We start from the raw sequence: 17626 nt of genomic DNA, 5'->3' as shown, positions 1-17626 counted from the left end.
ATATTATGGAGAAGCTAGATGATGGTACTGCTATTTTTTTGGATGCCACCACACAAAGCCTCACATCTTTCAAAGCAACGTTGGATTCGTTTTGTTTTGTAGCAGGTGCACACATCAATTGGAACAAATCCAATGGCTTTTGGATAAGTGATGAGGACATACCATCCTGGGGGTTTGATATTGGTTTTCCTTGGATCCAGAGTGGTGTTTCTATTAGGTAGTTGGGCTTCATGTTCGTGTGGGCACCTCTCTTTTGCAACAATTCACCCCTGTGCTGGAGATGTTAGGTGGAAACTTCTTTCTTCAACTCAGCCAAACTTGACCTTGCTTGTGGTTAACCAAGCATTGTTGGCCATAGCATGGTTTGTTTGTTCTTGTTGGTGCCATCCTAGGGATTGTATCACTCAGCTCAAAAGACCGATAAGGAATTTTATTTGGAGTGGTCTAGATGGTTCAACAGAGCCAAGGTGGCTTCGGAGACTCAGATCCTTCCCAAGTGGGAAGGTGGCCTCAATATAAGATCCAGACGTGCAGACCAAAGCTATATTATGCACGGTGGTGATTAGAGGACTCTTGCCAGGGTAGGAACCTTGGAAAGATTTCTTCATTAGATACATACAATCCTGCTCTCCTTCAACAAGTGGAGATTGGAAAGATAGTACCAAATGGATCTTTACTTCAACCCATCTTAGAACTTCTTCCACCCCCCTTATGGCTGCTATCCTGAAATCTTGGTTCAGCTGCAAGAGTACTCTTCAGAGAGCCCCCTCCCTCCTCTCGGGAAGAGATTGACAAGCAACCAATCATGTGGGCTGATAGTCTACTTGATGCACATCGCAGACCACTAAGTACTTCTCACTATAAGTAGTGGTCTTTATGGGAGAAACGTCATGCATCCTCTATGGGTTCTTGGAGTATCTTCAAATGTCTTCTAGATGATGGCAAATTCTAATTAGTAAGCCACCTCAGAGAAAGTGCAAGGAGATTGATGCAGCCATATCCTTGGATTGTGTTCTTCCAAGTGACATGTTTCACTCTAAGGCCATGGCTAGAAGCCTTTATGAGATCAGGGATCCCACTTCAGGTTGTGGACTACATTGATTAGATGAGGATGCCTTGGTCTTTGATGTTCAGTCTTGGGGCAAGTTATTTAGATCTACGGATCATTTTCTTATGGATATTACATTTTAGTCAGTCAAGGTTGTAGGTCATGTAGGACAGTTTTTTTTGGAGTTAGGATGGTATCTAGACCCCAACCCAAGTCACATTCCCCTATGCTCTTGGAGGCTTTGGCAATATGGAGGTGTCCCCATAAAGTGTTTGCCGTGGGACCCCGAGGAGTGGGAATGGATTGATGCAAGGCATCAAGTGAAGAGCCTCCCCTTTGTTCGATTCACAGTTAGTAATGCCAAGAGATTTCAGCTCAATCTCAAAGGCTAGAAGCCCATCAGAGCTCCTCAATGGCATATTTCTACTAATCTGCAAAAAGAGACTCTAGAAATCCCTCAAGAATAGAAAAATCACTCTTTTCTTTTGGCTTTCTATTCATGGAGGGATTTCAATGAACCAGTGGAGGTTGAAGTTTGGGGTAAATTCCACATGTACTCGTTGACTCTCTGCTGATGAGTCTATTCAGCATTGCTTATGAGATTGCAGATAGGCGAGGATCATTTGGAAGGGGATCGCTACAATTTTAAGCACCTTCATGTGTTCTCCTTTCTTCATGACCTCAAGCTCGGTAGTATGGCTCTCTTTCAGGGCCTCAAGTGTTCTACGAGAAACATGACTATTTGTAGTCTCTTTTTTCAGTTTGACGACATTTGGTTGTCATATTATTTGGACCATGTTCTTGACTCTCAGAAGTACAGACTTGGGCATGAAACTATGGATCTTTGTGGGAGATTCTGGCGAGCATATTAGCGTGGCACATTTGGAGGTACATATGTTAAGAGCTTTTGATGGTTCTCAGGTCCACCCCGCACATACATTGGCTAGAATCTGGACAGACATGGTATAAACCTTGGTAGCCATTTGGGGGACCATGCAAGGGTCTTCACTAGCAGCCTCTACCAGGAGGAAGGTTTTCTTGAGGGAGTGGTGTAGCTCCCCATTCTTCTCGGAATCCCCACAGGGTTGAAGTAATCCCCACAGGGTTGAAGTGGCACTTTCACCCTCAACCTTGGATATTTTCCACCTCCCGTTTAGGAGTTTGCTTCGGCCCTATTTGGGTTTTATTTTCTCATGCCTCTCATGATGTATATCTCCCTTGAGCTTCGCTCTTGGAGTTTCATTCATACTTAATAGAAGTCTTTTTTTTTTAAGAAGAAAAGGAAATTATGGAGCAAACTCATGAATTTAAAGTAAAAGAATATCTAACCATGTCTATAGTAGATTCCAATGAATTAGCATCGAAAAAGTATTCCAAGAATGTATCATAAAAAAGAAATATTTCCTCAAGGCTCTATTCCAAAGGATAGCTTTTGACCCCATTCTTTGCAAAATACCCACATTCTCAAAGGAGCTTTTAGAGGACATATCTTCGTTGTTTTAATTCCAAATTGAACATTATCCTCACTGACATTTAGAAGAGTAAAATATACATTTCTTGCATTTTGAAAAACATTTTGACCTTTGATAGGATTTTTAAAAATTTGTCCATGACCTATTTTCATGAACTTTGGTATTAACTTGGCAATATCCGATCTATTTTAGTCCAAGCATTCAATGAGGAGTCTCTGCCGCCGTTAAGAGAATCTATTTTGAGCATCAATGTGAGACACCCCTAATATCTTTTATTGAACCATTCATTAAAGCGAATAAAAAGTGCTGAAAAGTAAGGCCACCTATAGGCTATAACAAATACAAGGTGTCCTGGGAGCAGGTGCTATCAATTACTGATACTATGATCCAAGCACTATGAACTATGACAGAAGCAAAAAATCACATACGCAACTCAAGAGTTAAGCATTTTTCTTATTGGAAGAAACATGTTCGACCTTGTTTCATGCAAAAAAAATGACATAACTAACAGAACCGCTCACAACACAAATGTTGTGGAATTCTTGACAACATGTCCTACAAAATAAAATAAAAATCTATGTTGAAAATATGGATGCAGGCTTGGTCAAAGTTTGCCTAAATTGAATTCTTAATTTAAAAATCGTGATATGGAGCATATTGATAAAATGAAACAGCTTGGAGACTGAATCATAGAGAGTGAATGCACTCAGAGGAGATAACTTTTCATTGAACCTATCAAAGCCACAATCATTAGCAGTTAAACAAGGGCTTATAAACAAGAAAGTGGTCGAAAGATAAAATGCATAAAATTCAAAGGGCAGGGCAACATACATTGTCAACATTTTTTTGGGGGGCTGAAGATTTGTGATATTTTACAGCAACATCAGATACATCAGTTAGGTTCAAATTTACAGGGCCAAGACTCTGCAAAACAACTGGATCCGAAAGTTGAGCAAATGAAAATGGACTAAATTCTACCAAAACGAGTATTCAGTAGCCAGCTCATAATTCTGGAAAAGCTGAGGGTGTATCCCAGCGAGCTCTCTCCTCCAAATCCTGCGGTCAGTCCTTAAGATCAGTAGCACAGTTGATAGTGGCATAGACAACCTGGACTGCTGATTATAGGTCCCTCCATACTCGCTCCTGCAGTTTTGTTGTTTGCATCTCTTGAGCTACAGTTAGTTTATCCTGTTGAACCAATATTGCCAACAGGTCAGTAAGCACGTCCTTGAACTGTAGGTTATTTCTAGACATCCATATGTATAAGAACGAAAATGCTCCAGTTAACATCCTGTCTTTTATGTGCATCCCGCTGCAAGCACCAAGCAAGCACACCTTCCAATTATCGTACATAACCAATTCTGCATAATTTTCTAGGAGCTGGTCAAAAATATCTTCCCGAACAGCACTTACAGAAGACACGTGATTTTATCAATTCGTTCAGAAGACACATGATTTTATCAATTCGTTCAAATGAAACTTGTCCTAGGCATGGACCCTGCACATGTAACAATAGATTGTACTTCCCCCAAGTGGATGCTTACGCTTGACTTGCTGAGCAACATGCATTGCAATTGAACCCTCTGACACATAAGAGGAGCCTCACTATAAGTCCTAAAGTGGTATGTGTCATGCTTCTAAGGTAAAGCACCACGGCACATAATTTCCTTCCAACCTGGACTCGCTTGTCCTAACAGCCCGAGGAAAATAAGCCAAAGACGAACACCTTTTTGTTTAATACTCCTTGTGACGATGTAAGTCTGAATCTAGGAGACCATTTACAATTGCCATCCCTCTGTGTGCAGGAGTCTAGAGGATGAGGGGCTCTGGGAAGCCCTCAAGGCCCTCCCGACCCAGAAGTGTCCTGGCGAAGATGGCTTGACTCCGGCCTTCTTCTGGAACTTTTGGGAGATAATTACTACCCCCTTCTGCCTAGCCTGCCAGGAGATATCCCTTCCTTAGTCCTTGAGCAGGGGGTGGATTTGTTTGATCCTGAAAGGGGGAGATAGGTCAGACATTCAGCAATGGAGACCGATCACCTTGCTTGATACCGCATACAATATCCTCGCCAAGGTATTCAGTTTGCAGTTACGGCCTCATCCCACTAACATCATCCATGACAACATTTTCATGTTCTGGGAGGTAGTGGAATGGGCCAAGGAGGAGTCATAGCCTTTGGCAGTCCTTCTCTGGGATTTTGAGAAGGCTTACAACGGGTGGAGTGGTCTTTCCTAGAGGATACTATGCAGAGGTTGGGTTTTTCACACAGACTCTCTCTCTTGCTCAGTCCGTTAGGGCTGTCCCCTCGCTCCCTTTCTCTTCTTGTCCCTTTCTCTTCTTGTTTGTGGCGGAGGCTCTGGGCTACTACTTGAGATTGCAGGTGGCGGGCCTCACAAGGTTGAGACTCCCAATCAGACGACAGGAGGAGCTGCTAGACTCTGAGTTTGCAGATGACACAGCCTTGTACCTAGAGGGCACCACATCGAGCTACAGAGTCAAGGGAGCCCTGGCTATCTACTACGAGGCGTGGTAGGAGGGAACCATCTAGGGATTTGTGGGCTTGTGGATAGGCATGAAGAAAATGAATTACGTATCTTGTGTGCATGTAATCCATGAGATAGGCTGGGAGGATAATCTGGATGTCATCGCCTGTGATTGTGAGCTTGAATCGACGTGAAGAAGTTTCCTGAGGTTTTTTTCTACCCGTGCCCGTGATTCGACGAAAAGAAGGCAGAGACTAGTATGTAATGTGTCACTTGGCCTGCAGGAGTTTTCTACACTTTTACTCCAAGAGGGATTCGCTGGCTGTATAGTCCCCTCACCTAGCTGTTAGCCCCTATACCAAAGATTCCCTAGGCAATGAATTGGGTTTCTTTGGAACAAGCTGGTTTTTCTTCTTTCAGCCTTGATCCAGTTTTTCCATACTCAGCACCTTCGGGGATGCTGTTTTTTCAAACATTAATAGAAGGTTCCTTTCTTTGCCCAAAAAAAAAAGTTTGTGGTTAGAGGACTTATGCCTAGGGATGAGCCTTGGAAAAGTTTCTTCATTCACGGTATTCAGGCTTGCAGCCTCTCCTCGGGGGGAGATTGGATAGACAGCACCAGATGGATCTTCACCTCAACACGTCTCAGGTCTCCTTCCTCTCGCTTATGGTTGCAATTTTGAAGGCTTGGGCCACCTTTAGAAGTACCCTTCTTCAGAGAGTTCCTCCCTCCTCTGTCGAAGAGATTGACAGGCAGCCGATTATGTGGAATGACAGTATACTTGATGAACATGGTAGGCAGTTTGGTATGTCTCACTATATGCAGTGGTTTAGGTAGGAGAGAGGCCCTGCCGCCTCCATAGTTTCTTGGAAATCCTTCAAGAGGCTTCCAAAAGTTCGTCAACGGCACGGTTTAGGGCCTCGGATCTTCTTTGAGTGGCAAGATGCTTCTTGGGCCATAAGATTCGACGTCACCTAGTCGAGACTTGCTCTTTGGAGGATGTGCCTATCCGCTATAGACCAGTACATGCTGATTGGGATACCGCTTGGGAGATACTGGCTAGCATCACTACTTGGCAGATTTGGAGGACCACATGCATAGAGGCCTTAGACGGATCTCAAGTTCATCCCTCGCACATCCAGGAGGGTTATATTCCTTAGGGAATTGAGGGGTTCCCCCTTTTTCTTAGAGACTACAGTAAGGTTGAGGTGGCACTTTCAACCTCAACCTTAGTTTCTTTCTGGATCATGAGTTTTATGTTCCCTCTTTTAGGGGGTTTTCCTCATGCACAACATGATGTATTTCCGCTTTGAGCTTGCTCACATGGTATTTTTCATACTTAATAGAAGTCTTTTTCAATTATATATGTATATAAAAGTGGGATATGCCCTTTCTAGCTTACTGCCAAAGTCGTGCATACACATAGCCTAGTTCATGCCAATTTCATGACCATTATAGGTCACTTCAGGCAGCCTCAACTTGTGAAGTCTCGTGGTAGTTGTAGGAACGAGAGAGAGAGAGAGAGAGAGAGAGAGAGAGAGAGTTGGACAATAGCATGAGCATACACAACGAGTGTAGGAGAGCAAGGAGAGTGTACCATAGTTACCAAGGAACGGTGTTCCGACATCCAGAGTGTCTAGAACACCGTTCCAAGAAGCAAGCCGGAACAGCCCCAGAACATCCTTACCATAGTTACCAAGGAACGGTGTTCCAACATCCAGAGTGTCTGGAACACCGTTCCAGGAAGCAAGCCGGAACAGCCCTGGAACATCCCTTTTTTTTTTTTTTGCTCTTTGAAAGTTTCAAATGGTTATTTTAGAGCTTATATAGAAAATGTTTAAAGCTGTAAAATTTTAGTTTCTTTCATTTTCTAGCATAGTTTGATGTCATATGATGACATATGTATGACGTGGCAATCCGTTTCCATTCCCCCATTCCCCCTTCCCAGAACGTTCCCATTCCAACACCCGAATTTTCAGACATTCCCATTCCCTGGTAACTATGGAGTTTTCTTCTTTTTTTTCAAAGAAAGGAACCTTCTATTAATGCTTGAAAGATTTCATACAAGATAGCAGCCCCGAAGGTGTTGAGTATGGAAAAAATCGGAAAAGGCAGAAAGAAAGAAACCGGCCTGTTCCAGAGAAACCCAGCTCACTGCCTAGGGGATCTCTGAAACTAGGGCTAACAGCCAAGTGGGGGGACTATACAGCCAGCGAATCCCTCGCAGAGTGAAGATGTAGAAAACACCTGCAAGCCAAGCCTTGCAGAAACGAGCACGCCTCTCGATAGTCGCCCTAGAGGACACGAGTGTCACTTAACATGAAGAAGTCTAAATAAATGAAATAAATACATAAAATATCCTACATACCCCCCTCAATGGTATGGATGTGATACGCTGGAAATGCCTCAGAAGTACCTAGGGTACCTATATCGACATCATTGCCTGTGAGTATAATACCATCCACATATAAAATGAGGATGACTATGTAGTCATGTTCCTGCAGAACATACAAGTTGGGGTCACTTGGAGTATTGCAAAACTGATGTGACAGTAGACAAGCATGTATGCGATGATACCAAGCACGTGGTGCTTGTTTTAAACCATATAATGCTTTCTGCAACTCGCACACTTTGTGTTCCTGTCCTGCAACACCAAAGCCTAGGGGTTGCTTCACATATACCTCCTCTCTGAGGTCTCCATTCAAGAAGGCGGTCTTGACAACCAACTCATATATTGGCTAACCATATGAGGCAGCCATGGCCACAACACACCTAATAATAGTCATCTTGGCCACAGGAGCAAATGTCTCCTCATAGTCAATGCCTTCCACCTGTGAATATCCCTGGCCCAAGCGTGCCTTGTATTTTTTCACTTCACCATTGGCATGATATTTCACCTTGTATACCCACTTTGTGCCCATGACAGATTTGCCCATTGGTAGATCTACTAGGCATTCTTCTGGATAGAAGACATTTCTGATTTCATACCACAGATGATTAGTACGTGCTTCCTGAAAATTAGTAGGCATCTTTGGACCTTCCATCACTGCGGTCATCAATGCATAGTTGACTTCATGAAGTCTCTTCGTGGCATCCCTTGTCCACCCAAGAGTGGGCTGATCGCTAGCATCCTGGAGTGTGGGTTTTGCACATCTAGGAAAGGAAAGAACTAATTTTCTGCTACTGGAACAGGCTGAGGCATTTGCCTCCTTTGATAGGTTTTAATTTGTGGCTCAACAATATTTTCCTCCGTCTGCATGGGCATTTCTTGGTGTCCTGAATTTTCTGTTTGGGGCTGCAACGCATCATCTGCAGCCTCACTAAAATCAATGATGGTTAAAAGAGTTGGATCCAAGTCTGAAATATCTTTCACGTCAGTATAGCCCTCGGCTTCATTGAAAACAACATCTCTACTAACAATGATCTTTCGTGCCCCTGGATTCCACAACCTGTAGCCTTTGCTTGCATGGTTGTATCCAACAAAGATGCATTTAGTCCCTTTGTTATCCAACTTAAAACTATTTTTGTCCAGAACTAAAGCATATGCCACTGAACCAAAGATACGGAAGTGTCCAACCTTGGGAGGTTTGTCATATAGTGCCTAAAAGGAGGTCTACCAAGCCTTGGTAAGACATCTATTCTAAATATATGCAGCTGTAATCACAGCTTCTCCCCAAAAAGATTTGGACAAATTCCTCTGAGAAAGCATGCACAGGGTCATCTCCAAGAGAGCCCTATTTTGCCTCTCCACCATAGGATTTTGATGAGTGCATGGGTTGTAAATTGATGCTTGATGCCATGCTGTCTCAAATAGTCATTGAAGGCATCTGACACATACTCTCCTCCATTATCTGAAAGCAATGTTTTGATCTTGGCATCCAATTTGTTTTCCATCGACTGCTTATATTCTTGAAAGAAATAAAACACCTCAGACTTCTGCAAAGCATGAGAAGTCATCAATGAATGTCACAGAATATCTCTTGCCTGCATGCATGGCCACATTGAATGGTCCACAACCATCAGCATGTACAAGTGCAAGTTTCTTTGTAGCTCTGACTAGTCCATCCAAAGGGAAGGGTTGTCTAAGCATTTTTTCCATAACACAGTCCTCACAAAATTCAGATTTTGTGCCCATAAGCTTAGGCATGCTCTGCACCATATTGTGTTTAGACAGATTGCAACCTGCGACTCTTTATGTGCCCAACCCATGCTGCCAAAGAGATGTCGGATCAGTGACACTTGCTGCCATAGCTTGAGCTGAAATGGGCTCAGCGTCAATTATATACACACCATCAGTGAATGTGCCTATAGCAACCACTGCCATATTTTTGTTGATCCTGTATTGCAAATCCTGAAATTCAACGAGCATGTGTTGTTGAACTACAAGTCTTGGCACGGAACCTGCAAGAAATGCATCACCAGTTTCTTGACTAAATTTACTATTCACTGACATGGCTTGTCCATTGCGTTTGTCAAAGTTCTTTTGCTCCTTTGATGAGATAACAAAAGTAGTATTGAAGGAATTGGATGAATCTCCTTGCATAGGAGTTGCATGCACATCAAGAGGACGAGTCCCCTCTCCCGTCACAATTTTCCAACGACCTTTGCCAATTAAAATATGCTTCACCATGAATGCCCACATTGCATAATTCGTACGATCCAATTTGTCAGACTCTGAAAAGTGAAAGGAATTCTCCTGTGACATGATTGTGGAGAGACCTACAAACACTCCCAGCCCCAACTACTAGGTAGGCCAAAGAAGTGCATAGAGTGATTCAGTTTGCACGCAAATCACACGCGTGCTCTCTGCTAACTCTTGCTGAATCACACATCCGTTAGCAAACTGTTTCCTGCATCCAAACTACAAAGGAAGACACTGCATCCGAAAGCAAACTGTTTCCTGTATCCAAACTACAAAGGGAGACACTCGAAGTTCCTCTTCAAGGAGCAGTAAGAATTGAGTTTGTTCACACATACGTTCTCTACAGGAGTGGTTTGTTCAGGATTGCGTGCATTCCATATGCATAGACTTTTTGGTTCCACTTGTTGTTGATGCTAGTTCTGGCCACGATGCATGTGCATCTCATTAGCAAATTTGAGAAAGAATATCGTGATCATTAGCAACAACGGAAGTGCAATCACCTCTTAAACGAATGATCGTTAGTTCGTCTCATTACCCCACCCCATGCCGCTCACGCAAGATTGATGTGGATTACGAACATCTGATTTTCCTACGTACGCCGCGCGAAATCCAATCATGGATGAGGAAACAGTCTTTGGCCGTCTGCTTCTCTTAAGTAGTCGTAGCAAACAGCCACGAGCAATCCTATCGAGCAAACTCCATAGACCATCTACCACATTACGTGCGCCATATTCGAGTCTGCCACCTCAAAGCAACTTTGAGCTGCTTCTAGACCAGGTTCACACACTACAGATCCGCTCCTTCCTCCAAATGATGCTTCAGAGGGGCTGAGCCTCACGTCAAGACAGGAACTTGTCCACACTCGCAATCTCAGCAAGTCCCACACTTGACCTCCCTCAGAAAACCTCGCTCTAATACAATATGTAGGAAGGGGAGAGAGAGAGAGAGAGAGAGACACACACACACACACACAGAGTTGGACAACAGCATGAGCATACACAGTGAGGTAGAAGAGCCAGGAGAGTGTACTCAATAAAAAAGATGAAAGAGTACAACCAACCAAATAGACCAAGTGGCCACACTGGGTATATATGGACCCGAGTGTCACATAACATGAACAAGTCTAAATAAATGAAATACATCTAGACTAGTCTACATGTCCATACCTCCTACAGTCACAGCCATCAAAACGAGAGCAAGATTTGTGATCTTCTAGTTCATTTGCAGGCTGCCCCAGCTCTTGGGCATTTCCTGCACAAAATGAGTTCACGTTTACAGATATTCTAGGTCTTTTCTTGGTTGCAGTAGTTTGTGGCAACTTGTTTGCATCTAGCTCTAGGAAGATCATCCAGTTCAAGGATTGGTGTCAGCTAAGAATTTGCATCCCAAGAGAAAGCATTACTACCCTTTCCACAAGCTGTGCGGAAAACAATACATTTTGGGGAAACTTTTAGTTTTGCTCAATTCACACAATGAACAACGAGAATTTGCAGTGCATTTGATTTTATTTGCTGGTGAGGAGATGATTCTGCCTACAAACGGCCGGGGAGGATTCAATGACTGCATTGTCTACCGAGGATAAGTTGGATGGTACTCCATCTGAGTTTCATGATAAAAATATTTTGGTTGCAAAAAGATTGTGGATATTGCCTCAGGTGATGAGACACGACTCATTGCCATTGCACATGCAACATCAGTATGAGGGGGACGCTTGTGGAAAAGCAGTAGATCTAGCTTGGCGATGCCATTGCAAAAAACTACAAAACATCTTGGTTGGTTTGTGCTGCACATGGATCATGGGATGGTAGATGAGGTGATTGATTTCTCACTCCCGCCAGCCTGGTTCCACATTGAAGCCATTTATTTTCAGCTTGGATTTGTTCCATTGTTGCATTAAGGTGCTCTAATAAATTGACAGGTCTACTTCTCTTGGTGCCACTGGCTTCTTCTAGTCATGGATGTCTCTTCCAAAGCACTTTACTTCATATACGAGAGTATTGGGTGATGGAGCCATTAACGAGGATGGTGAAGCATGTGCTACTTGCAGGTTGTGCTGTGTTGAAACGCAAAGGTGAGTTATCGATGTTTTGCATTCTGCCCATCGTGAGAACTTCCACAATCTTCTGCATCTAGGGATGGGAGTCTTTATTTAGGCTCTATGATTCCCCCCCTCCAGCTAAGGGCTTGTTTGATGGTCTCTAATTCACTATCTATCGACTCTTGCAGATCTAGCCATCATTTTCTTCTTTCAAAGGTCCACGAAGACATGATAGCCATGGATGGATGGGTTGATTATCAATGGCAGGATTTTCAAGTATAGGGGAAGAAATTAAATGCTGTGAAGGGAGTGCCGGAAGCATGCAAAAACTACAAGCTGCCTTGAATATAATCTTTCCTACACGTGGTGGGATTTGCTTCAACCATGAAGTTTTGTCTCTCTTTTGTCAGAGTCTTGTCAAAGTCTATTCTGTTGTCTTTCCGTACACTAAATGAGCTACACATTGTCCTAGCCTAATAAGTCAAGCAGGAAAAAAATTGTCCTAGGATAATAAGTCAAGAAGGAAGAATCGAGCAGAAAGACATTGTCTTAGGGTGCAGGCATGCAAAGCACCTCCTTGTACAATTGGTTTGAAGCCGACAGTAATACTTCTGCAAGTGTTCAACCCACCCTTCAATACAAGGGGATGCTAAATACCAGCCATAATATTAGCAGATCAAAGTACCATCTTATCTTCACAAAGATCTATCCACTCCTCTGTAAAGCATCAACCAGAAAAAGCCCTAATCTATCATTGGGAAATGGTTATGGGCTGGCCAGTGGAATGCCCCCTGCATGAGCACTGTGCCATGGATGGAAAATTGCTTCAAAAGTCTCAGGAACATTACACACGTAAGATTAATCCTCATAATATCAAGTTCCAGAAAATTTTAATTGCATTTTTTAGAGTCTCTCTTCTTTTTGAAATAATATCAGCAGCAGTGCAACAAATCCTTTGTGCGAAGGATTTCCACCAAAGCATATTGATATCGGTGACAGAGTGGCAGTATATACCTCTATCCGGATTATCAACATGGACATAGAAACTTGCTGCTACTATAAAATAGCACAAAATCAACATCAGCCCCTTGAAGTAATTTGATCTCCCATCCTGCATGCAAAACAATGTCAGTATAACTCTATTTCCTTATCTAAAATAGTAAGGCTGCCAGCCATTTCTGGCTGCTGACCCCCACCACCCAAAGGTTCTTAATGAAATGATGGAGATGCCCGCCAATGCTGACCAGGACCCCATCACCCAAGGTTCGGTATTCAGGTCCCCCCACTCAAAAATCAGACAATCCCAAAATCCAAGACTACGTGCATCAGACAAGATGCAGATATTTGGATAACTCGTCTCTCATTTCATGCTTACACTCTGTGGCTTTGACTGACCTGCAGCATGAATGCCACTACAATGACTGTGATAAAGAGCATTGAAGTTTCAAATATATGAAAGTTTAAGTCCATTGCATGCCTTGTAACCCATCCATACACAACACAAAACGGGATCTGCAAAACACAACGAATGAAAGATCCTTAAAAGCTATAAGAGTTAATATCACTTTGAAGAAGGCTTTTATTTAAATATCCTAAGCTGTTCAAACATACTGTTCAATATATTGTAAGCTGTTCAAACATATTGTTCAATATATTGTAAGCTGTTTAAACATATTGAATAACAACATCTATAAACATTAAGTTGTATCTGTGTACTCAAGAACTTGCATAAAATGCCAAACAAAGTTTTAGGTAAGAGCAGTTGTAGGTGAAAATGTAAGGAGAAATGATTTTATGTGTCCTTGATAGGGTCTACATGATCCAAAGGCCAAAACTATACGTGATAAAGTTTGTACATTTAGATGCTACTTGACATATCATCTCAGTGTACTGTGATGCAAAGAATATAAAAGTTATCCTGTAATCTAATGTGTATGTAAGAGGGTCTACCCACTTGTAGAGGCATCATCCCTTAATTAGGTTTCTTCTTTCCTTTCCCCTTTAAATAAAAAAGCAGTTACGTTAACGTTTTCCACAAAACGATACAATGATCAGCTGTTCACTACGGCACCAAAATAAGGAAAAGACAGGCTATTTGCAGTCTCTGTCTCAGGGTTCTAGCTCACTACCTAAGGTAGCCCGAGAATAGACACTAATAGGATGGTGAGAGACCAACAACCAGCAAACTGCTCAATTTGTGAGATTGTTAGAAGTGCATGCAGGCCAAGCCTTGCAAAAATGTGCATAATTCTCCAAGGTACTGTTGGAGAGTCACAAAGTGGAGAGCAAGACATGAGAGTGTATTCCACAAGAGAGTTTGAGTTAACTAGAAAGCTCCACTGAATAGTTACAAATGAAATAACAACTCCTGAGTTATATATGAAATCCAAAGACACTCCTGGGTTATATATGAAATCCATATCTGAGAAATAAATAGACTAGACTAATTAAACTCGGACTAGCTACACAAATTCATCATAAGGATATGGCCACCTATGGGAATACAAAGAAATAAAAACAATGTTATTTTACAACACCCCTCGACATTGTTTGTAGATCTCTCATCCCCAATCCTTCTCAAAGGTGTATAAATATGCAAACCCGAATGTAGTGATGATGGTTTTCAATGTGCTTCATGTGAGCATGAAAGACCGGATTTGTTTGCAATGGCAATGCAACTCTGGCTGTCACAGTAAGTAGAGGGGGCACACCATCCTGTCAATGATGCAAATCATGCATTAAATTTATTAACCACATGCATTCCATAGTGGCTGCATTTTCTGTCCTGTATTCTACTTTACTGGATGAAAGAGAGACTTTGGCTTGCTTCTTACTGCTGATCCATGAAATGCAAGCTGAACCTCCATCCTGTGAGAGGGATGCATCATTTTTGGGCGCATGTGAAAGCCATCACTAATCCTGATGGTGCTGTCATCCCCAAGGATGGTGACATTGTTGGTGAGGCTGAAGTCGGACCTGCTAAGATGGTGGAAGTGGTGGCTGGCACTGATGCTATCTCCACTGATGATGTTGTCATCCTAGAGTTGGTGACATTGGTGTTGAGGCTGAAGTCAAACCTGTTGAGGCTACTATGGCTGTCTTCTGTAAAGCCGTACTATCAGTCTACATCGCAGTGCGCGGGATCCCACATACTTTGATGTTGAGAGCCTTACTAGCTCTGCTGCTGCTCCATGAGGGTTGCCGAAACGGTTACCCTTGCAGGTTCCAGTTTGGCCACATCGACCCACCTGGACGTCTCGTCAATTGCAAATTGCATGCTCGCAATCTATGCCTCAGCAATTGGAGTGCTCCCTGGGACTGTGCGTATAGCGGTGACCTCTTGTCGGAGCTGCGAGATGTCCTATCTGAGTCCCTGAATGAGATCAGCCTGGTCTCGAATAGCACGAGCCTACTTCTGTATGAGACGCACCTGCTCTTGGGTGAAGTGGACCTGCCTGTGCAAAGCGTGTCAGCTCCATCTCGCGCTCTCGGATACTGTGTACCTCCATTAGCAAGTTCGCCCAAGCCTTTGATGGGTCAGCTCGTCCATGTCCTAGCTGAAACTGGAAGGATTGTGGCATGAAAGTAAGGGTGAGCCTGGAGGCTAGCTGGTGACTGGGTGAGCTAGGTACGGTATGGAGATGATAGTGGCATGGATGAGGCGATCCCAACAGGGTGTGGGAGCATAGGCTAACTGAGAGGCAGCGGGGAGAGAAAGGTCGAGGCGTAACGCGGAGCAGTTATGACCCCTCCGAAGTAGGTGTCATAATCGGTGAGAAAGCTGTAGCGGGAGATGAGATCAGTGACAACCCCCCTATCCCAAGGGAGAGTGAAGCAACCGATGTCATGGGTATGGGTATGTCGCTGGCAGATTCTGTAGCTGGGAATGTAGAGGTTGCAGCTGGAACTGAAGCTGAAACTAAGGCTAAAGCTGAAGCTGAAGATGAGGATGTAGCAGGGGCTGAGACTGATACTGAAACTGAAACTGAAGCAGGGACTGAGACTGAGGTAGACCCCGCCTTTGCTTTTCTGTCCACTTCGGTAGCGCGTGTTCACATGCTCAAGTTTCAGTTGTGTTTGTTGCTTTTTTTTGTTGTCGTCTTTCTTGGCTTTATCCATATCTTTTTCACCTTTTCCCATTTTCTTTTTTTTTTTTGCGCAAAAAAAAGTGCTAATTATATTACTTGAAAGCGAGAGTACAAGAAGGCTTAAAGGCCAGCGGGCTGTAATCACAAAACGGATTCAGCCCGAGGAGTCAAAATGCTAAATACAAGCCTCTTAGGGCATAATCATCGGAGAGTGGACAAACAACCACGGTGGAGGGGTGTAATGCCACTGAAGACTCTGAGTGGAGTGCTCGAAGAACAACTCCCGGTGGTCCCAGTCGCGAAGGAAACGTCGTCCCTTTTCCTTCCCTGCCCAGGACTCTCCCTGAATCTGATCCCACTGACCCTTGAGCGTGTGAATGATCGTGCTCCAGATGTCTGCTAGGGTCTGGATAGTAGAAGTAATCTGAGCTCCTACAGTCTGCGCGCATCTGGAAGTCCAGATATGCCAGCCTGCAATGCTCCCTATGATCTCCCAAACTGGGTGCCGAGGCATCGCTCCTGCATCTGTCTCTGTCAGATGCCAAGGGAAGCTGTCCATGTATGCCCAGGTGGCCTGCGTGATGGAAAAGACGGGATCCTATCTAGAGAACTCATAGGCCAAGTGATGTCCCGGCTCAGTGCTGCACTAGCAAACGGCTCCCCAAGTGATCGGTCCTAGCTCGGGTGTAGCCCTCACTAAGATCCCCATGATTCCCTTCCAAACCGTCTGCGCATGCGAGCAGCTCCAAAGGCAATGTTTCAGGGACGACTCCTCCTGAAAACACATCTGGCAATGCCCCTCCTGTCCCATCTGTCTCAGCCAGCTGCCAATTGGAAGCCCCTTGTGTGCCACCATCCAAAGGAAGTAGGAGATCTTCCTCGGACGCCAGCTAGCCCAAAGAGTCTTCCAGAAAGTGCGAAGAAAGACCAAGGATATCCCCTGGGCATACCACCTATGTGCCTGTGTGGGTAGCCCTCGCTAGAGAGCCCCAAGAGCACGCCGACCCGTGCGTGTACTGTAAGAAAAGAAGGGGGTAGGGTTCTCTGAGGTCTCCGATGGTGGCCAACGCCACTCTCCTGGGTCCCACTCCACCTCTGTCAAGGAACGGCCCTCCCATATCCAGAGTCTCCAATCCTGGTCCTACATAATCAGGGGGTCTATATGCCACGTCTTCCCTTGCAGCCCTACGATGCGAAGGCGTTGCCAGGGAAGCTGGGGGGTCGATCATGGCCTCTCTGCTCTGTAGGCGACTGTCATCAGTGACGGAGAAGAAGTGTACCGAGGAGTCCGAGAAGAGGCCTGCAACCACCAAAGGAATGCCTCGTGGAGTGAACTGTCCTAGCCACCTCTCATCTCCCGGGAAGAGCTGTCCGGTGACTATGGGAATCCTCCAACCTGCAGGAATGGCAGCATCAATCTCCGCTCGCCGAGCCTGGATCCCACGTGCCGTACCTACTGCTGCTGTCAGCTCGCCTAGGCTCAGCTGACTGTAGACGTCCCTCCAAACCCGGAGCGAGTACGCGGGCCCACGCGCCCAAAGCGCCCAAGGGATATGGGATCTCTCTCCAAGCTGACGACCTGTAACATCTGTCACTTGGCTGCTCCAGATCAGGGGCTGTCTGTCTATCTCCTCTCGGCAGCTAGGGGGAACCTGGGAAAGGCTGTGTCGCAACTTCCTCCAGACCGAGATGAGGCTACGGAGGAAGGGGGAACGGGGCTGAGTCAAAGGAGCTGAAGTGAAGATCCATCGGATAGAAGGCTGCCAAACACCCCCTCTCTGGGGAGTACACACACTGAGACCATGCTGTAGCAAGAGCTTCCACGTCTGCCCTCCTGGGGTCAGACCACGGATG

The 17626-nt window shown here is 44.5% G+C and overlaps 1 protein-coding gene across 4 annotated transcripts in view; it reads right to left on the bottom strand.

Moving 5' to 3' along the window:
* Window positions 1-3330: 3330 nt before the first annotated feature.
* The window catches only part of LOC147905608 (vacuolar cation/proton exchanger 3-like), a 48819-nt gene continuing 34523 nt past the window's right edge, over window positions 3331-17626 (bottom strand). For all 4 annotated transcript variants that reach the window (XM_087380875.1, XM_087380882.1, XM_087380890.1 and 1 more), the window contains 3 exons: window positions 13080-13196; window positions 12699-12795; window positions 3331-3708 (listed from right to left, as the gene is read on the bottom strand). In XM_087380875.1, coding sequence (XP_087237001.1) covers window positions 3704-3708; window positions 12699-12795; window positions 13080-13196 — 219 coding nt within the window. In that variant the 3' untranslated portion in view covers window positions 3331-3703. The remainder of the gene's footprint in view (window positions 3709-12698; window positions 12796-13079; window positions 13197-17626) is intronic.

The sequence above is a fragment of the Dipteris shenzhenensis genome, chromosome 1, assembly GCF_047967505.1.
Source record: "Dipteris shenzhenensis isolate YYH24624 ecotype China chromosome 1, Dip_SZ_1.0, whole genome shotgun sequence".
Classification (NCBI taxonomy): Eukaryota; Viridiplantae; Streptophyta; class Polypodiopsida; order Gleicheniales; family Dipteridaceae; genus Dipteris; species Dipteris shenzhenensis.
The sequence above is the reverse complement of the archived record's forward strand: the minus strand, read 5'-3'. Positions and strand labels throughout refer to the sequence as shown.